Source organism: Homarus americanus, unplaced genomic scaffold, assembly GCF_018991925.1.
Source record: "Homarus americanus isolate GMGI-L3 unplaced genomic scaffold, GMGI_Hamer_2.0 scaffold45562, whole genome shotgun sequence".
NCBI classification, from domain to species: domain Eukaryota; kingdom Metazoa; phylum Arthropoda; class Malacostraca; order Decapoda; family Nephropidae; genus Homarus; species Homarus americanus.
In genome coordinates, this window is record NW_024744839.1 from 9,981,810 (window position 1) to 10,003,854 (window position 22,045).

Sequence of the window (22,045 nt, forward strand, 5' to 3'; positions counted from 1 at the left end):
TCAAAAAGTGGTGGGACCTGGTAACATCGCGAGGTCCACAAATAGGGTACCACCCAAACGCTAGCAAGTCCTTCCTCATCGTGAAGCCAGAACATTATGAACGGGCTTTGGAGGTTTTTGGCGGAAGTGAAGTCAAAATAACTAAGGACGGCCAAAGACATCTAGGCGCAGTAATTGGCACTACGGACTTCAAGACCGAGTACGTAGCGGGAAAGGTGAATGAGTGGGTTAGCGAAATCCAAGCTCTATCTGAGATTGCTAACACAGAGCCACATGCGGCCTTTGCAGCATTCACCCATGGAGTCAAGCATCGCTGGAACTACCTGATGTGTACTATCCCTGAGATCGGACCCCTCCTCCACCCTCTGGAAGAAGCTATCAGTGTCAAGTTCATTCCCAAACTAGTGAAACACCCTGACTTAACCCCAGCAGAAATAACACTTCTTGCACTTCCACCAAGACTGGGAGGGATGGGACTAACTAATCCAGAGGAGATTGCTGACACTGAACATCAAAATTCACTTAAGCTCACGGCAGCCCTCACTGACCACATAATAGCCCAGGATGCAACAGGGGAAGTGGACACCAGCGAAGTAAATAAGATCCGTAGGGCCATTACAACAGATCGGCAGCACTGCCAAAATGACATGTTGCAGCAACTATTGCTGCAGGTTCCAGAAAATTTGACAAAAAAAGTAGCTGTAGCGCAGGAGGTGGGCGCCTCGAACTGGTTAACTACGTTACCGATAAGGGCAAATGGTTTCAGCCTTAACAAACAAGAATTTACAGATGCCATTGCTCTAAGGTACGGTTGGCCAGTAGATGGTTTGCCCTCCCAATGCGTGTGTGGCTCTTCCTATGACGGCGATCACGCCATGGTCTGCAAGAAGGGGGGCTTCATATGCATGAGGCATGACGAGGTAAGGGATCTCACAGCAAATATGTTGAAGGAAATCTGCCGGGACGTCATGGTAGAACCGACCCTCCTTCCACTGGATGGTGAGATCTTCCAACACAGGACTTCAAACACATCTAACGAAGCCCGTGTGGACGTCAGTGCTCGAGGATTCTGGACGCGGGGACAGCGAGCTTTCTTCGACATCAGGATTTTTGATCCCATGGCCACTTGTCACCGTAACCTAGCTCTCGATGCTGCACATAGGAGGAACGAGAACGACAAGAGAAGGGCATATGGGGAGAGAATTCAAAATGTTGATCAAGGCAGCTTCACTCCTCTAGTGTTCACAACCTCTGGTGGGATGGGCCCAAGTGCAAGATGTTTCTACGCCAGACTCGCGGAGTTGAACTCCGAACAGAAGCAGCAGCCCAGAAGTTATGTTACAGCCTGGATGAGATGTCGACTGTCCTTCTCTCTCCTTCGGTCGGCTTTGCTCTGCCTCACGAGAACGAGAGCTTCTGCCCCTACTCCGACAACTGCTGCAGATATTGACTATGAGGCTACAGTCACTGAATGCCGCATAGATCTGCGGCTCAACTAATTTAACACAGATAGGATAGCTTTTATGTATTAGGATATTTAATATTAAGGTAAATAAATGGTGGCGAAGGTGTGGCTATTGGGGGAGGCTGGAGGCCACGTTAACTTAAAAAAAAAAAAAAAAAAAAAAAAAAAAAGAGTGTCAGAAGTTAGCAATCAATGAGTGACAGAGTATTAGCAGTGAGTGAAAGTCCACTTGGATCTCAGTACTGTGACCGAGGAGGACAAAACTAACAAGATCAGTAGGAAGTTATGAGCTTTGTTTTGTTAGACATAAAAATACTAAAGTATCTATAACAAAGTTGTTTTTCTGAACATAACAACAGCTGCAGTCTAACATTCTTAAAAAATAAGTTCATGAGAAAACTGCAATAAAAGAAGTCTGCTCTCCTGGCACACGGATGGTATCTTTACAAGGCAAACGTCCCGACATATAGTACACACGTTTCACTTCAAGAAATAATATCCTTCCGCATCCACCTCTTTTTAAAACTTTCTCTTCTCTTAACCCTAGTCTGAACCATCTGAATTTGGGAGACGATGATCCCTTTAGTAGTGTTCGGGTCGATACCTCCATATCTAAATCATAGGAGTATATATATATATATATATATATATATATATATATATATATATATATATATATATATATATATATATATATATATATATATATATATATATATATATATATATATATATATATATATATACTTGAAAATGATCCAACAGTTGTCGGGGTGGGCACACATACTAACCAACTACTTCAGCCGTATATTGGCTTGTAATTGTCCTACAAATTTATACATATGAATTGTTTAACTGGTCCCAGCAGCAGTTATTTCTGAGAGACATGTTGTACCCAAATTATGATATAGATATGGGGGTATCGACCAGAACACTACTTAAGGGATGGTCCCTTAAGTAGTCTTATATGGTATTTGTGAATACATGTACAGTATATCCAAACATGGGTTCCACGGGGTCCAACCTACAGTATAACTTGAGGTGGAAGGTGGGTGCCTCACATCATATAGCCACCGGTGACCTCCACACACGCCCCGACCATGTAACTGCTCTTGTCCGACAACAAGAAGGCCACGACCTCGGCCACCTCTGTTGGAGAAGATTAACACGTTATTTTATCCAGGATGATCTACGCTAGCCTTGTTGGTAAAAATTAACAGTAAAGCAGTAATTACAGCTGGATATCTGAGGCGCAGCCGCGTGACCAAAACTTTTAATGTGATAGACATCAATTTAATATTGAAAACAAATATTTCTGTAATGCTGAAAAAACTAGTTCTTTATTCTTTGGAAATACTGAACAGTAGATAAGAAAATGCAGGCAGCAACCTAGTGGCTCAGGAGTAAACAGGAACACGACAGGACCTGGTTATATCCACTTGTGTGGACATGTAGCCTATGGGACAGGTACTGGACAGATAGAGTACAGGTATAGGACGGGTATAGGACGAGTATAGGTGAGGTAGAGGACAGGTGTAGGACAGGTATGGGATTGGTATAGCACATGTATGGGGCAAGGAGTTGACATTATCCTATTATTTAAATTTATTGTATTTATTTAGTTTAGATTGTAAAGAATTTTGAGAGAAAATTATTTGTAGGTTTTCCTGAGTAAATGTTTAAATGTGACTTGATATTTGCAATTATGATAAATGCAGTTAAACGTTAACATCAGCCATGCTGAACCACGAATAAGGATACTTGAGAAGAAAATCCATCAGCAGAAAGCACCTGAGATTAGAATGATTAGGTCATTAGGATAGTCATGGAGCCAGTACTGGAAATAGTCTATGTATAAAATTGATCACTGTCCTGTGTATTATCATGTGCAATTTTGTTTTCTCATTAGAAACTGAACATCCTCTTTTTTAATCCCAGTTTCTTCTCTAAGTCTAGTATAAATCTACACACATAAAAATTCGTGTTCACATTGTTGCAGGTGAAGTATAACAAATATTTTCCCTGGAATTCCAAATTGTGTCCAAGTTAAAAAAAAAAAAGGATGAGAATCACTGATCTAGGAGAACCTCCGATATGACTGTTGGTTAAGAGTATCACTACGTCATCCAGGAGGACCTTGATGACCGCTGTTTACTGGTACTGTAATTCATTGTGACGACGGTCACATTTTTTTTTACGGGAATTAGCCCACCCGGGCACAGGTCACTGACCCACATCGGGGCCCGGGGGCTAAAATGTAATAATAACAATAATAATTATAATAATAATAATAATAATAATAATAATAATAATAATAATAATAATAATAATAATAATAATAATAATAATAATAATAATAATAATAATAATAATAATAATAATAATAATAATAATAATAATAATAATTATAAAGAACCATAAAGAAATAAAAAATTAAAAAAAGGTCAGAAATGAGAAACAATATAATTATGTATGTAGTGTTGTCATAGTAAGAGGAACAATTGAGACCCTGATATTGTGTGCAAATGAGGCAGAAAGGCAGATCAGCAACCTGAGACTTTGTCACAATTTTTGTGATGCCATGTGGCAGCAGGGTCTACCATAGACAACACATTGTCGACTAAAGGAGGAGAGTTTATAAGACAAAATGCTTTTGATTCCACCCTATCTTACAGTTGGACAGAAGAAGAGCCACCCCAGATATGAGAGCAGTACTCCAAGTTAGGACGAATGAATCCCTTATATACTTGAAGCAACTGCTCAGGAGTGAAGTAGCTACGGCATCTGTACAGCATTCCCAACTTTCGGGAGGCAGCTTTAGCTACGTTAAGGATGTGTAATTTCCAGGACATAGTGAGTATGACTGGAATTTCGCACTCTCCCCAGGACAACCTCGGTCATGACTGCCTAGAGAGATTATGGTGAACTTTGGTCATGAATAACAGGTCACCTTTGTACGCGAGGATAATCTATTCGGGGATGATACAACAGCTCTCTTTGCATCTGGAACTTGGGAACTACTTTATTAGCCAATCTTGATGACACCATCCAACCACTTCAGAAAACTCTTCTTTGTTGTTAAATCAGACGAACAGTGTCAGTGCAGGTTACAGTATTTGATATTACAGGACAGTCTCACCCAATAACTTATTAAAAACTTTAACTTAAACATGAAACGTACCTTCATAATTGTTTACATGAATGACTATTTTGTTTAGTATATCTTTAAATTCCAGGTTTCAACTTAGTTCCTCAGCACACAAAGGTGTTATGGAAGCCATTATTTTAACTAGCTATATGAACTTAGTAAGCCAAGATTTTGTTACATTTATCGTGACACTGTCACCTTGTTGATCCTTGCTAGGTGTTCTGTCAGCAACAGTATAATGTCTACAGTCTTCACACTACTATGTGCTCACCTTCAGGTTTTCCAGCTCTGCCAAGTGGTGTGGAGTCAACCACTTTCTGTGTTTTTCTCTTCGGAATATCTTCATGCAGAGGAGTTTCAATGAGGCCGGGCATAACACAGTTCACTCGGATTCCCTTCCTGAGTAGTGATTTATACAGTGTTTAAAAAGCAGTATTAAATGCTTTATATATACAGCAAGTGAGGATTTACAATGAACATGCTTAATCCAACTCTATGATAAATAATAAATTTATTAAAGTGGCAGAGAAGAAAAAATAAAGTGGTCTAATGAATTCCCTTACAAAAATTTTGATGAAGAAATAAATATATGAATTAAGTAAGTCTGAAAATAAATTTAAGCTGAGATCGTTAAACAAACTGTAGATGACCTTGGGGAAGTTAACGGGTCAAATAACTGATTTGGAATAAACAAAATAATGCGATCCTCAAATTTCTCCACATGTAAAAGAAACAAGGGTCAATAAGCTTTCAGACAAGAAGACGGAACTATAAGAAGCACCTAAGTCGGGCTCGTCCAATAAGAGTTTTTGCTCGCCGTCGTTGTGATTAGCCCAGATTCGCTGCATCGAAAAAAAAGAGTGTAATAATAACTAGGACCAACAATGACTTATCATATTATAAATGTTGAAGCTGTGTTTTAAATAGAATGAATTAAGAAGAATTGTAAAAAAAAGAGTTAAGTTTATTTGAGAAAACAACAATGGATATTAACCTATACATTCTTCATATTTAAGGTTAACAAAAAAACTGTATTTCTCATTGCAAATTCACATTTTTAGTGTGGCACGGAAGTCTATATCGTTACTAGGCCGTCATGCCGTCCCGGAAGTGAGTATGCCCGTTTTTGCAAACTATTGTATACTGTGTACAGTACATCTTCGCCTCGCCAACGGCATGTGGCGAGTTGGAACAAATATGATATAGGATTTCACTATAAGGGCTGAAGAGTTTTATATAGGTTTATACAATAAGGTCGACGGTGACGAAAAAACTGAAGACGCCTTGGATGACGTGTGATAGTCTTGGGTAAGAAATAGTAGTTGTAGCATGAAGAGAGGGAAAGACTTTATTATAGCTTTTAATCTCATAAATGAAAGACATCTTGAAAAAAAATAGTTTTTCACAAGATTCAATCAACAAATGAAAGTGCCAGAGCTGAAATAATGTGAGTATATTCCTTTACCTCATAAGCGAAAAAAAAAGCTTTATACTAAGTTAATCCCCAGCAGAAAATTTTTATTTTCAAGGATCATTTACAAATCGCCAATGAGGGGCTGGAGGTGTGCCGTGATCATCACCCAACATTATGTTTACAAGTTATTAATTTCGAAATGACGGCAGATCAGTTATCACAATGTCTGTTAAAACACAACACAAAACGAGGGAATTAAAGGAGCTTGTTAGAAAACTCGACACTTCGATCTCGGCTGGCGACACTCTGGCAGGTTTAGCCGATTCAGTTTCAGGGAATATCAAAGGAGTGATGACTGAGGGGAGGCACCTGACCTCACCCTTTACGCTTCCAAATGAGAAATTATTTCAGCTGAGGAGTGCCCCATTAGACGATTTGAGAGTCTTGTAAAATAGATACTCACTGGAGAAAACATCTTAGGTTAAGTTTTAAGGTTGTAATATATGAATTCATTATGGATACAACATATACATTGTTAACATTACTCACCTAGCCAGTTCTGTTGCACATGTTTTCGTGAGGGCCATCACGCCAGCCTTGCTGGCACCGTAATGACACACGTAGGGTAGTCCCGCCCTGCCACTGATGCTCGCTATGTTAACCACAGCGCCTCGGGGATCTTCTTGCTTCAACAACGATTTGGCTACTGCTTGACTCACCAGGAAGGTGCCCTGTTTACGACACAAAACTCTATTATTCCTACCCTGTTAATCTTAAGGACACCACACCTTGACAGAGAAGGATTCTTTAAGGCTTGTCAAGGGTCCCTCCTTTGTTCCTGAAAATCTTGTTGAAATGTTACTGTAGAAGTTAAGTTTTTATTTAATTCAACTCATAAGTAGGTAAACTATCTGTGTCCGTTAGGCAAGACAATTTGGGCAACATACGACTTCTTTGTTACAACTTCAGTTATCAAACCTATGAAATCTGCTCAAATTTGCATCACTCTGTTTTCAATTTGAGTTTTTGAAACATTATATGTAGCTAAATGGATTTAGTGACAGGTATTTGGACGCACACCTTGCTAAACGGATAACTAAACTGAGGTACCCCAAAGAACATTACGTATTGTTAATAAAGCTGTAGTTTATTTTTTGATAACCTTTACTGGTTACAAGAGAATTTTCATTAAAAATGAAAATTACTGATTGACTTTTATCCAAGGTTACAGATAGAGTCATATTTAGGCCCAATCGCAGTATTGGTACTTTCTTTAGGTTCAAAGATGTTATTCCTAGGGACTTACAAGCATCTGTAGTCGATAAATACCAGTGTCACTGCTGTCATGCAGTGTATATTGGCAAATCGAAACTCTCACTGCCTTTGAACACAAGACATGTCACTTAGAACAAATCGGCACCTAAGTAATCCACCATACAGCGCTATCCGTGTGCTTGTGCATAATGCCTATCACTACATACATCTCGAGTCATTTACAGTTGTTACCACCTGCTCCAACCCCAATCAACCCCTGTATCACAACCCAGTGTCTCGCCCATGCTTGCCCGAAAAGATACAGAGCTGCACAACAGTGATATACTGCTATGGATAGCTTTAAGTAAGGTAGACTTCATGAAATACTCTTTAGCTGTTCCAAACACTCAGTCATGGCTGAAGAATAATATCCTGGGCAAAAATGACCAACAGAAACACCTAGGTAAATCTACCTTTTTTACATATATTTACAAATAAAAGGTAGAAGACATTATATAAATGTATTTCCTACCTAAATGAGAAGTCAGCATCAGCACCACTGACTCCCGCCTAACATTCCCAAGGAAGGTACAACAAAGTTTAACCACATAGTGGCTCAGAAAGAAGAGAGAGGGGAAGAGACAGACATCTGCTAATGCCAGAAGCTGGAACAAGACAGAGAAGGAACCTCCTGGGCCCTCACCCAGGCTGCTCAGTAGGCTCTGTCCATCTGTGAATGCTAGATGAACGTTAATTAATTTACAAGCTTCCTTATTGTACTACCCAAGGTTCAGGCAAGGATTTTAATGGAGGAAGGTAGGACTATTTATGGGAGTACAATAGGTAAATAACTATGAGCAAAAATAAATAGTCTAACATTAGTGCACAAGCAACAACAAATGGCAGAACACAAAATGACGATCTAGCAACTCAGGTGGCCCCACACAAGACTTAGGGACAAAAACCACATCCTTGAATTTTGGTGGATGATGAAATCTGATCGCTCCCTGGCTAGCTCACCATCTCGTCCCAAGCACAATGGACCTTGCGGTATGTAGCAAAAACATAGAAAAACCCCATAGTCTGAAAAGGGAGAAACCCTGGCTCATACATATACAGATATATAAATATAAACACGTGACGTTCAGTAAAAAAAAGCCTTATTGTGAGGGACTTTCGGGGAAATGGACACCCACCCATCCTCTGTACCAGCCCACTCACCCACTCGCTCTACCAGCCTCCCAAGCCCTCGAGAACCCCCTCCCCACTGAGAGGGAACCAGCCACTGTCCTGGTCATCACCGGTGGAGTTTCCCCCCTGCCGGCCAACTCGAGTACTACACGTCCACCCTCTGCGGTGGGAAACCAGCAACCTTCAAACCAAGTGACAGGCGCACCTCCCACTCAAACTGGGAATCACCCTCAACAGTACCAGTCATCTAATTCTGTTGTAGCACTTGAGCACGTTGCCCCCCCCCCACTATTATAACTTTCTTTGACCGTCCTTTTCCACACCCCAGTGACTGAGTTTTTCCTGTTCCTTAATCAGTACCAATATTCCCACACTGAGGATGCTAGTGTCGTTCCCTTATAATTAGATGTACAGGACCGTATGTGTTACACCCCCTTCACCCATGGGGTCGACACAATACTCCCTCTTATTGACCCTGATGCCTTTCTACAAAACTCACTGGGTTTCACCAACCCCAACTGTAACTATTACTTTCCTGACTCTCCTGAGTTTAATTCTAGCCTTCTACTGCCTAATTCCTTCTGCTTAATTAGCCATAGCATCAGCAGTATTCCCCTTCACTTAGATACCTTTTTAGATCAGTGTATATCTTCTATTGCCCACAAATTTGATGTGCTTGGGTTCTGCGAGACCAAACTCACTAACGATATTGAACATTTGTATAACTTCCCTAATTATACTAGACACTGCGTCAACACGTGCCGTGTCGCTTTATCGTGTTGATAATAAGTATAACACTTCTGTATGAGATGATTTGAAGGTACAGGAAGATTTCATGGAGAATGTTTTCACTGAATTACGTAACGACACACGAAATATCCTAGTAGGAGTAACCTACAGAAAACCTCACACTAATGTAAGAAACTTTCTTGATAAATTCTCGGAGCTTATCTCTATCATAATTTCAGAGAGGAATCTTTGCTACGTTACAGATTTCAACCTCGAACAATTCAAATCAGAAACCGACACCTCAGTATTAGACCTTCTTGCTACCTGTCATTCTAAGCTCTTCTTCAACACTATAACCAAACCCACTAGAGTAACTGCCACCTCTACCACTGTGATAAATCATATCTGGACTAACAGTACTCCTAACAATCTTACAAATGGAATTATTTATAACAATATCTCAGATCACTTCCCAGTTTTTCCATGTATAAATCAGTCACAAGATCTGAAAGGTTTAGTAGAGTCCCTATGAAATACAGAAACTACTGCACCGACAACATGCTCCTTTTTGAAAACAGCTTAATGAATGCTAAATGGGATATTGTCTATGCCTCCGACAACCCTAATGTGAGCTGCTGCAAATTCTCTTGCATCTTCAATGCTTGCTTTGATAAATGCTTCCTGCTCAAGACTAAGTCAGTGAAAACTGTATCAATCTCCAAACCCTATATTACGAGTGAAATCACGGCATTGATAAACGAAAAACACAGATTCCAAAAGAAATTTGCAAAAATACCCATAACCTCTGGTGATGCCTACCTAAGTGTCAGAAATAGAGTACCTCAGGCAGTTAGAAATGCCAGTCAGCATCGGACAACAGTAAGAAAACTTGGAATATCATCAATTCTATTCAGAAGAGGAACACCCAACCTTAGGCTTCCCTTCCTTTAAATCATCTCTTAAAAAAATACCTATTGTCTAAGTATTAATAGGTTTTGTAATACGTACTTTATAGTCCTACTTTTACTGTACCACCAAAACCGTTCTATCAGAAATTATCATGTAGAAATATGTGGATAGATATAAATTACCATTGCAATAAATATATTTGCAAACTTGATGTGGTACTGACAGCTCTGTCCTCTTGTTCCACCTTAATACAACCCATGTTGTACTGCTTCCCTCCCTTATCGTATTCATATATATATATCAACTCTACTGCAAAGTATGTATATCTATATATATAAAACAAAGAAGTATGTCTGTGTGTTTGTGTGTGTGTGTGTGTGTCCACACGAGACTCTCGGAAACTACTTTACTGATATGTAGTGATGATGGGTGGTGTTATATGTAGTGATGATGGATGGTGTTATATGTAGTGATGATGGATGGTGTTATATGTAGTGATGATGGATGGTGTTTTATGTAGTGATGATGGGTGGTGTTATATGTAGTGATGATGGATGGTGTTATATGTGGATGGTGTTATATGTAGTGATGATGATGATATGTAGTGATGATGGATGGTGTTATATGTAGTGATGATGGATGGTGTTATATGTAGTGATGATGGATGGTGTTATATGTAGTGATGATGGATGGTGTTATGTAGTGATGATGGATGTGATGATGGATGGTGTTATATGTAGTGATGATGGATGGTGTTATATGTAGTGATGATGGATGGTGTTATATGTAGTGATGATGGATGGTGTTATATGTAGTGATGATGGATGGTGTTATGTGTATGTGATGATGGATGGTGTTATATGTAGTGATGATGGATGGTGTTATATGTAGTGATGATGGATGGTGTTATATGTAGTGATGATGGATGGTGTTTTATGTAGTGATGATGGATGGTGTTATATGTAGTGATGATGGATGGTGTTATATGTAGTGATGATGGATGGTGTTATATGTAGTGATGATGGATGGTGTTTTATGTAGTGATGATGGATGGTGTTATATATAGTGATGATGGATGGTGTTATATGTAGTGATGATTAGACAATAAAATAATAACAGTTTAATGCTAAAAAAATATACATTGCTGTACCGTTGTAGTGGAACTTACATACACCGTTCATGAAATATTGATGGAAGAAGAAGGTCTGGGGAGTGAACAGTGAGACAACGTGGAGCTTCCCGGAGGGTGGCGTCCTACCGTGTGTGTCTGCACGAGAATCTCGGAAACTACTTTATCGATCTGTAGTAATGATGGATGGTGTTATATGTAGTGATGATGAATATTGTTATATGTAGTGATGATGGGTGGTGTTATATGTATTGATGATGGATGGTGTTATATGTAGTGATGATGGATGGTGTTATATGTAGTGATGATGGATGATGTTATATATAGTGATGATGGGTGGTGTTATATGTAGTGATGATTAGACAATAAAAAAATAACAGTTTAATGCTAAAAAAACATACTTTGCTGTACCGTTGTAGTGAAAAACATGGTGGAACTTACATACACCGTTAATGAACTATTGATGGAAGAAGAAGTTTTGGGGACTGAACAGTGAGACAATGTGGAGCCTCCCGGAGGGTGGCAGCTTACCATTGCCTAGCGGATGAGCCACCCGGAGGGCGGCGATTCTGCTAGTACTTATAATATAATGTAAAAAATAAATAAATAAATAAAATAAATATATAAATAAATATCGAAGTGGTAACCGTGGTAACATTCTGATACGTTCTTGCTACCACCATGCTATGCGTACGGTCCCAGTATATATATATATATATATATATATATATATATATATATATATATATATATATATATATATATATATATATATATATATATAACCCACCCGGGCACAGGTCGAACGACCCACAACGGGGCCTGGAGGGCAAAAAAAATAAGAATAGAAAGAAATTGAAAATAGAAAAGGAAAAGGTAATACTGTGTTAATCTACACCACGATGATGCCGGAAAACCAGCTTTTTAAATTGAGACAGATTGAGCAAGTATGGAAACACGGAAGAAGGCAGAGCATTCCACAGTTTGGGTGTGTGAGGAAAGAAGGATGCACTATAACGGGTTATTCCAGTGTGACCGACATCCACAGAGAAACGGTGGGCACCGCGGACAAGACGTGTGTTACGAGCCCACGGGCTTGCTAGCAGTACACAGGATGCCAAATCCACCGAACATTGCCCGTTAAAGTACCTGTAAGAGAGAAAGAGTGAAGCAACATTGCGGCGAAGAGGAAGGGAAGAGAGATTGTCGACTAAAGGAGGAGAGTTGATAAGACGAAATGCCTTTGATATCAACCTATCAAACAGTTGGACAGAAGAAAAGCCACCCCAGAAATGAGAGCAGTACTTCAAGTTAGGACAAATGAATCTCTTATACACTTGAAGCAACTGCTCAGGAGTGAAGTAGCTACGGCATCTGTACAGCATTCCCAATTTTCGGGAGGCAGCTTTAGCTATGTTAAGGATGTGTAATTTCCAGGTCATATTGGGGGAAATGGTGAGGCCTAGCACATTTATTTCAGAATTTGGCAGAATGATAGCGTCCTGAAATGTAATTGGTGGGAGATCATCTAATTTAGAAAGTGTAATTGGTAAATACCGAGTTTTATTACTATTGAATTTAACCAAATTTGTACCGCATCATTTAGAGATGCTGCACAGATCCGCTTTGATAGAAGTAATGATATCAACTCTAGAAACAGATCTAGTTTGAGAGTTAGGAGGAAAGGGAAAATGTGAAGAAGAGTGAAGAGTAGAAACATCAGCGTAAGAATGGATAGAATTAGTTGCAGTGTGAAGTAAATCATTGATAAACAGAAGGAAGAGAGTAGGTGAAAGAAAAGAACCCTGTGGGACACCACTATTGGTAGAGAAAGAGCGAGAAATCGATCCCTCGACAACAACTGCCATGGATTGGTTCTCAAAAAAGCTAGCTATTAGAAGATAAAGTGGGGGGAAAGAAACCATAAGAGGGAAGTTTAGAAAGCAAAGACTTGTGCCATACCCTGTTAAATGCTTTGGAGATGTCGAGGACCACGACTAAAGTTTCCCCATAATCCCAAAGAGAGGATGACCAAAGATGGGTGCAATAGAAGAGCAGATCACCAGTAGATCTCGCCTAGCGAAAGCCATACTGGTGATCCGACAAAAGAGAATGGCGTTACATAGTATTTCCTTGAGATAAATGTACAGTATATATCAGGAGCTTAAAAGAGAGCTCAGGTTCTCACTGGCTCATCATGTTAATATTATTATTTTTTCCGACTCTGTATCTATGCTCTTCTGGCTAAATAAACTGTTTCAATATCAATATCAATGTCAATGTAAATAATAATCACGTTCTCGTGACACCTGATAGTGGAGTCTGAAGATGTTTGGACTAGACCATCTGTACAAAGTTGAGGCACAATATCACTTCCTTCCATACTAGTGTACACTTCCCTTCGATATCATAATAGCGACATATCCGCCTAAACGATTAATTATACGAAGTATCTATCTCCAACACACTGCCATAGTGAGAGCTCTTCAACACACAAACATTCTACAGACTGATGATAACATCATAAAGACCATCAACACTGATTGATCTCTTAAAATTACTTGTGGGAGGGTTGGAAGCGCTATCGTTGTGACTCAACATAACGGTAAGGAGAGAAATGCAAACAGGAATTAGTTAATCCATTGTTTACCACGAAGAGATGTATAAAGTGAAACATGTATATGGAACAAGAAACAAGATCGCTAGATTACAAGATGTTGTAACCGCTAGACTAAGGTTAGAATATAAGTACATCTGGCAGTTTATCCCTCAAGCAGATGTGAACACAACTAAATACAAAGTGTGTGGTCAAACACATAGCCACAGACACAAACACTACGTCATTGACACTGTGAAAAAGAAAATTTTAGGGACAGGTCCAAGCACAGTGTGTGTGAAATGGCACAACACGTATCTCAAATGGCAATATAGCCGACATATTAAGATCGTATCCACTTTTTTGCACTTAATTCCTTTATCATTTTCCATGTATAGAACCAAACACACAATGTGCCTAAATACCTCTCACGCAAATATGAATAACAAAGTGTGTGGCCAGACATATTGCCTCACACTGTTGCACTCATTGCAGGTGCGAATAAGTCACCTTTTTTGTACAAAACTAAACAAAGAATGTAATGTAAATACTCTGTAACATTCAATGTCATAATATCCTACCACTGGGGAACGTTATGCACACCCTTTGTAACCTTCTCTCTGTAATCCATTTGCGCTACCGCTCATAGGATGAGTATGGGGTGCACATCAAACTACCCACTGCAAGTGGCAAAAAAAAATATATATATATATATTAATTATGTGGACTATGAAAGAGAAACTCTCCTTTGTAAGCGAGAAACTTCTTCAAACCGCCTGTGCTTCTTAAATAAGTTTTCTTTAGACCTGGAGGGTCATTATCACAAAGTTCTTGTCACGTTTGGATTTTAAGTCTTTACGTTAGGTGTATTAAATTTTATGCTTATGATGCCTTGCACTGATTCCATGAATATTGCTCCACTGAGTGTTTAGCATGATTTTGTTTTATAGTTTTCCTGGTGAAAAAATATATATATTTTAATTTTCAATTGCCGATTTAATATATACAATATACACTGTTTATGGATCCCTCCTCATTTGAGGACCTAAAACAACACCCTTATTTTAAAGCCCTGCCCACTTTGAACAAGTAATATTGTTGGTAATTTTTTCGATTAAAATACCCGAAAAATATAAATATTCGCAATTTATGGGAATTGCCTACCCGGCCACACTTCATCGACGCAAAACAGGTACTGGGGGCGAAAACATAAGAAAACAAAATTAGAGAAAATGAGCATGTCAATCTACACCACGAAAATGCCGGAAAACCGACTTGAGTCGGCGGAGGAGGTGGAGACGGAAACTGGAGGATTTGACAACTTCACTGACGTGTGGTTTCCAATTTAGTTTGTTGTCTATGGTGACGCCGAGGAGCTTCGTGGAATCTACAACCTGGAGTGTGTTCGGACCTAGAGTAATGGAAGGAGGTGGGACAACGTCGGAGGAGAGGTTGATGTGCATAACCATGGTCTTGGTATGGTTGATGGTGACATGGTTGTTGGTGGCCCAGTTTTGGAGACTGTTCAATAAATCCTGAAGGGCGGTATAGTTGGGAGCAGAATTGTTGACGCTGATCCCAATGGTGGAGTCGTCGACATATTTCCAGCGAGAAGGGGTTTCTCTTAGGGCATCATTGATGAGCATAAGGAAGCAGAGTGGTCCCATCTTGGTGCCTTGGGGGACGCCACAGGTGAGTGACTGAAAGGTGGAGACAGCCCCTCAAGCGTACAGCTTGGCGTCGGTCACTGAGGAAGTCTGTAAGCCATGGTATAAGACTTCTCCGAAGCCCGAGGTCAATAGCTTTGTTGATGATTATATTGTGGTCGACTAGGTCGAACGCTTTAGTGAAATCAATGAAGGCGACAGCTACAGACGTTTTTCGTTTCTCGAGATGGCGGTATATGTAATCGAGAAAGCTGACAAGACAGTGAAGGTGGAGGAAGTTTTCATGTTGCCAAATTGCTGAGGGTCTACGACTCCTGCAATATCAGCATAAGCCCAGTCGAACACAAAACTTTCACAGATTAGGCTGGGTATTGGGGTGATTGCAATAGGTTGTAGCTGATTTAAGGATTGTGGGCTGGTTGACTTGGGCACTGGTGATACATAAGAGGTCTTCCAGTCAGCTGGGCATCTGGCTTGACTGAGAGAAGCATTGATGATGGAGCATAGGGGTTTAGCAAGCTCCGGGGAGAACTCCTTGAAGAGTTTCATTGGTAAGTCAATGGGGGTGGTAGAGCGTTTTAATTTTAGTTTGTCCAGGCGTTTTGCTACTTCAAATTCTTCTAATAAGTCAGTGGGAAGGGGGGCTGGTAGGTAAGCAGGGAGAGTGGTTGTGTCAAGCCGGGGGAGCGTCTGGCATATAGTAGCGAAATGGTTATTTGTTTGCTCAGCTGCGTCAACATTAGTGAGATGGCTAAGGAAGGGGAGGGTATGTGTCTTATTGTTTAGTCCACAGAGTTCTTTAAGCTTACCATACCATTGACTGATGTTGGTCTGCTTCAGGTGTTGTAATTTGGTTGGGTAGTGGGACTTCTTTGCAGTGCGTATTTCGCGGATGACTCGGTGTGTGTGTGTGTGTGTGTGTGTGTGTGCTCACGCTTTGTACACTTCTCTAGACTGGTCGAATTTATAAAGCCTTGTGTTGATACTGATATTGTAGGCTAAAGTCATAATTATACATGCGTTAGAATCTGGTTGTTTGCTTTCCCGTATAGTGGCAGATAGATAGACCTTTGAATAGGGCAGTCGATAAAAAAGAAGAATTGTTCTGGGCTTATTTGGCCAATGAAAGAAAAAGGAGATGCAAACAAATGCCTTTGGGAGGGGGAAGTGGTGTGGGGGTGAAGACATTCGTCAATCACCGGATCCTTGAAAATACAATCAATACACAACACTGCCCCAAAAGCTGCAGTGTGTGACAGACCTTGAGGTTGACGTCCATTACGTCTGAGAAAGTAGTTTCATCAACTTCACAGAATGGGTTTGTCCTCAGAATACCGGCGTTGTTGACCAGGAGGTTGGGTGGTATCTGGTACTTGTCTATGATGGCTTTAATGCCAGAGTTAACAGAATTCTTATCTGATACGTCCATGGCCAGAGCAAGGTGGTCTCCAGATCCTGCAGGTGAGGTGATAACAAGCATTGGCTTATGAGAGCATAAATTAGTTTAACATAGAACATTGATCATACGATTGAAGTAATGTATAGTATAAAGAAGTGTCACAACACTATCATTGAGACAATGTGAAGTAGCTTTTTGTTCTGTGTTGTCCTCAGTGTAAGAGTTATTTGTCTTGTAATCCTTATATATTATGGTTGTTATTGATACAGATTAGTGATATTGATATTATGATACTTCTATTGTGATGCATTACCGGAAGATAAAATGTGTTATAGAACATTTTGAAGTTAATTAAAGGGAGATGCATAGGCTAACTGAGAGTTACTGTAAACGATATTTACTTGATATATTTAGATGGTGAAAATCAGAAGCTGGGCAGTGTCAGACATAATTATATACCCATGACTTCAGTAATATAGTAATTTAGTTTAATATATCAGGAAACACTACTTAGGATGTTTTGACTCTTTTAGTGCCAGAGTGTAGAGGGGCACCTATACGATGTTGTGGCTCTTGTAGAGTGAGAGTGTAGAGGGGCACATATACGATGTTGTGGCTCTTGTAGAGTGAGAGTGCGGAGGGGCACATATACGATGTTGTGGCTCTTGTAGAGTGAGAGTGAAGAGGGGCACCTATACGATGTTGTGGCTCTTGTAGAGTGAGAGTGCGGAGGGGCACATATACGATGTTGTGGCTCTTGTAGAGTGAGAATGTAAAGGGGCACATATACGATGTTGTGGCTCTTGTAGAGTGAGAGTGCGGAGGGGCACATATACGATGTTGTGGCTTTTATAGAGTGAGGGTGTAGAGGGGCACATATACAGTACGATGTTGTGGCTCTTGTAGAGTGAGAGTGCGGAGGGGCACATATACGATGTTGTGGCTCTTATAGAGTGAGAGTGTACTGTAGAGGGGCAATTATATCTTGCGCTAGTCAGGCCGCACCTCGATTATGCGGTTCAGTTCTGGTGCCCTTATTATAGAATGGATATCAATTCACTAGAGTCGGTGCAGCGTAGAATGACGAAATGATTCCGGGATTTAGAAACTTTCCATATCAGGATAGGTTAAAGAAACTAAACTTGCATTCCCTAGAAAGACGAAGAGTGCGGGGAGATATGATAGAAGTATTTAAGTGGGTGAAAGGAATCAATAAAGGGGATATAGATAAAGTTCTTATAATATCCGAGCAGGATAGGACTCGAAGCAACGGATTTAAGTTGGATAAGTTTAGGTTTAGGAGGGAGATAGGAAGGAACTGGCTCACAAATAGGGTGGTGGACGAGTCGAACAAGCTTAGCAACTATGTAGTAGGTGCTGGAAAGCTGGAAAGTTTCAAAAGGAGACTGGATAGATTCATGGATGATAGAGAATGGGAGTAACTCTCGACAGGAGCTGCCATGCACAGGCCAACCGGCCTATTGCAGACTCTTTATTTTCTTATGTTCTTATGTTCATATACGATGTTGTGGCTCTTATAGAGTGAGAGTGTACTCTAGAGGGGCACATATACGATGTTGTGGCTCTTGTAGAGTGAGAGTGTAGAAGGGCACATATACGATGTTGTGGCTTTTATAGAGTGAGAGTGTAGAGGGGCACATATACAGTACGATGTTGTGGCTCTTGTAGAGTGAGAGTGCGGAGGGGCACATATACGATGTTGTGGCTCTTATAGAGTGAGAGTGTACTCTAGAGGGGCACATATACGATGTTGTGGCTCTTGTAAAGTGAGAGTGTAGAGGGGCACATTTAGGATGTTGTGGCTCTTGTAGAGTGAGAGTGTAGAGGGGCACCTGTACGATGTTGTGACTCTTTTAGTCTCAGTATCACTTACTCGTGAGCTTATAGAGGGTGGGATGGACTTACTGGAAGTATACTGAGGATGGGTTTGACTTACCGGGGAGCATATTGACCGTATCTTGGGCGCTGTTGAATTTTATGTCGGCCACGACCACACTGGCACCATTCTTGGCCAGCACCTGGCAGATGGCTCGACCAATGCCACCTCCACCACCTGTAACACCACCAGCTCATCATCCTCTCATAATAGTACAATTACAGTAAGTAAGTTCATCAACGTGTCTCTTCCACTTACAAGGCGGCCGCTGCAAATTGATTACGTCACCGTGCTACCAATCTTGAGGTACAGTCCAGTGCATTTCCACGTTAGACACACGCCTACAAATGTGAACCCCGTGAATGTGATATTAGGAAATTCGAAGCAACAGGCAGAGATTCATTTATCTGGTAACAATGTGTGTGTGACGGCGCGAGGGATAGGTGTGGAAGGAGGAGAGTTAATGAGTGAAAGTGCGAGTGTCACTGAGTTTTGTGGTGCATGCAATTGCCGTAGATAGTTTGAGGATGTGATAGATAAATGGAGATGGAAGGGGGTGAATAAGATTTTAAAATATGGGTATGCACTTGTAATAAAGATATATATGTTTAATATGAATGGACAATATTTAAATAACCACAAGTTTACAGATGACTTTTTCTTATTAAGTGAATCGTGAGCAGAAGAAGGCAAATAACAGAATAGTTACTCAGAAATAGTTTGCAAGTGAAACAGTCCTTCTTATTTATTGTAAAACAAGGGTGGCATAACGGGAAATGTCCTTAGCTACCAAACAGGGAGGTACCACTGCCTGGGAAGATATTGGAAGCAAAATGTATTGTCTAATGGTAGATCCTGCTGCCATATGGCATCACGAAAATTGTGACCAAGTTCCAGGTTGCTGATCTGACTTTCTGCCTCATTTACACACAATTCCAGGGTCTCAATTGTTTCTCTTACCATTGACATTAACATGCATATATTGTTTCTCACTCTTAATTCTTTATGGTTTATTATTATTATTATTACTATTATTATTATTATTATTATTATTATTATTATTATTATTATTATTATTATTATTATTATTATTATTGTTACATTTTCGCCCTCCAGGCCCCGATGTGGGTCAGTGACCTGTGCCCGGTTGGGCTAATCCCAGAAAAGAAATCCATACAAAAGAATATGTAGCTAATTTTACAACTTAGATGATAAACAATACTATGCATAATGTTCTACCCTAATGAATATAGATGTCAGGTGAACAATTTAACTGACCACCATGAGACTCATATCATAAGGTCACTTGACATCAATCTGCACATCACGTTATCTGGTAACGATAACTCTTCACCGTCGCTGTATTTTTTCACTTATTTTTTAATGGGAAATAGCCCACCCGGACACAGGTCATCGAACAAACAACGGCTCCTGGGGACAAAAAAATAGGAGTAAAAAAAAAAGATGAGAAAAAGTGTATGTGAATCTCCACCACGACGATGCCGGAAAACCCTCTTTTTGGAGTGAGACAGATTGTAATAGGATGGAAGACAGAAGGCAGAGCATTACACAGTTTGGTTGTGTGAGGAAAGGATGTAGGCTACTATAAGGGTTATTCTAGTGTGACCGACATCCATAGAAGAGCGGTGCGCACCGCGGGCAAGACGAATGTTACGAGCCCACTGCCTTGCCGTCGGTACACAGAAAGAAAAATTCGCCGAACATCGACCGTTAGAGTACCTGTAAAAGAGAGTGAAGCACCACTGTGACGAAGACAAAGGGAAGAACAATTAATGACTAAAGGAGAAGAGTTAATATGCCGAAATACCTTTGATTCCACCCTATCTAACAGTTTGACAGAAGAAGAACCACCTTAGATATCAGAGCAGTGCTTCAAATTAGGACGAATGAATCCCTTATAAACCTGAAACAACTGCTCAAGAGTGAAGTAGCTACGGCATATGTACAACAATCCCAGCTTTCGGGAGGCAGCTTTCGCTATGTTGTGGATGTGAGACTTCCATGACATATTAGAGAAAACGATGAGATTTTGGCAAAATGGTTACGTCCTGAAATGTGATTGGTGGGAGATCTTCTATTTTGGAAAGTGTAATTGGAAAGTACTGTTTTCTTACTATTGAATTTGACCTAATTTCTACCTCCCCATTAGGAGATGCTGTACAGATCTGCATTGATAGAAGAAACAAAATCAGCTCTAGAAATAGATCTAGTTTGAGAGTTAGGGGAAAGGTAAAATGAAAAGAAGATTGAGGAGTAGAATCATCAGCGTAGGAATAGATAAAATTAGTAGTAGTGTGAAGTAAATTATTGATAAAAAGAAGGAAGAGAGTATGGAGAAGAACAGAACCTTATGGGACACCACTATTGGTAGAGAAAGAGCGAGAGATGGCTCCCTCGACAACATCTACCATGGATTAGTTCTCAAGGAAGCAAGAAATGAGAGAACGGAGTGAAAAGATATACCATAAAAAGGAAGTTTAGAAAGCAAAGACTTGTGCCATACCCTGCCAAATGCTTTGAAGAGGTCGAGGGACACGACAAAGGTTTCTCCATAATCCCTAAGAGAGGATGACCAGATGGGTGCAGTAGGCGAGCGGTTAACCAGTACAGTAGATCTCGCCTGGCGAAAACCATACTGGTGATCCGACAAAACAGAAAGGCGTTCAAAGTGACGAAGAAAATGACAGTTTAAGATAGTTTCGAAAATCTCAGAGAGGGATGAAGTTAGGGCAATGGGGTGATAGTTTGAGGGATTAAAATGGTCACCCTTCTTCAGGATGGGCTGAACCAAGGCATGCTTCCAAGAAGAAGGAAAAGTTTGAGTTTTGAGGCAAAGGCGAACGAGGTGAGAAAGCACAGCACAGGGGACAGAACTTCAGCACACTCCCTCGGAACACGAGGAAGTATTCCGTCTGGCCCATGCGTTTTACTCATATCTAGATTGGATAACAGAACAGCAACCCTACGATTGAAGTTTATAGGAAAGTGCATTGGTTAAGTAGGAGGAAGAGGAGTTGGACTGGTAGAGTTGGAATCGTCTAAGGTGGAGTTAAAGGAAATTTATGAGCCAAAGTGATTGACTTTATCAGAGGGAGTGGTGGCTATACATTTTGCTCTCACTAAATGACTGATCTAAATTAGATCAGTCTAATGGAGCAGTCTACGTAAATTATGTACACTTAGCCTCGCCCTGGGTCATGCTTTCCTCCAGCGATCACTAACTAAC

General features: G+C 40.3%; 1 protein-coding gene across 1 annotated transcript in view; it reads right to left on the bottom strand.

Annotated features, from left to right (window-relative positions):
- Nucleotides 1-2,193: 2,193 nt before the first annotated feature.
- LOC121878171 (estradiol 17-beta-dehydrogenase 8-like) overlaps nucleotides 2,194-22,045 on the bottom strand; it is a 39,855-nt gene continuing 20,003 nt past the window's right edge. Inside the window, exons 2-6 of the mRNA XM_042384208.1 lie at nucleotides 18,859-18,975; nucleotides 16,764-16,957; nucleotides 6,577-6,758; nucleotides 4,885-5,012; nucleotides 2,194-2,614 (exon numbers count right to left, since the gene is read on the bottom strand). Of these exons, the coding sequence (XP_042240142.1) occupies nucleotides 2,523-2,614; nucleotides 4,885-5,012; nucleotides 6,577-6,758; nucleotides 16,764-16,957; nucleotides 18,859-18,975 (713 nt within the window). The 3' untranslated portion in view covers nucleotides 2,194-2,522. The remainder of the gene's footprint in view (nucleotides 2,615-4,884; nucleotides 5,013-6,576; nucleotides 6,759-16,763; nucleotides 16,958-18,858; nucleotides 18,976-22,045) is intronic.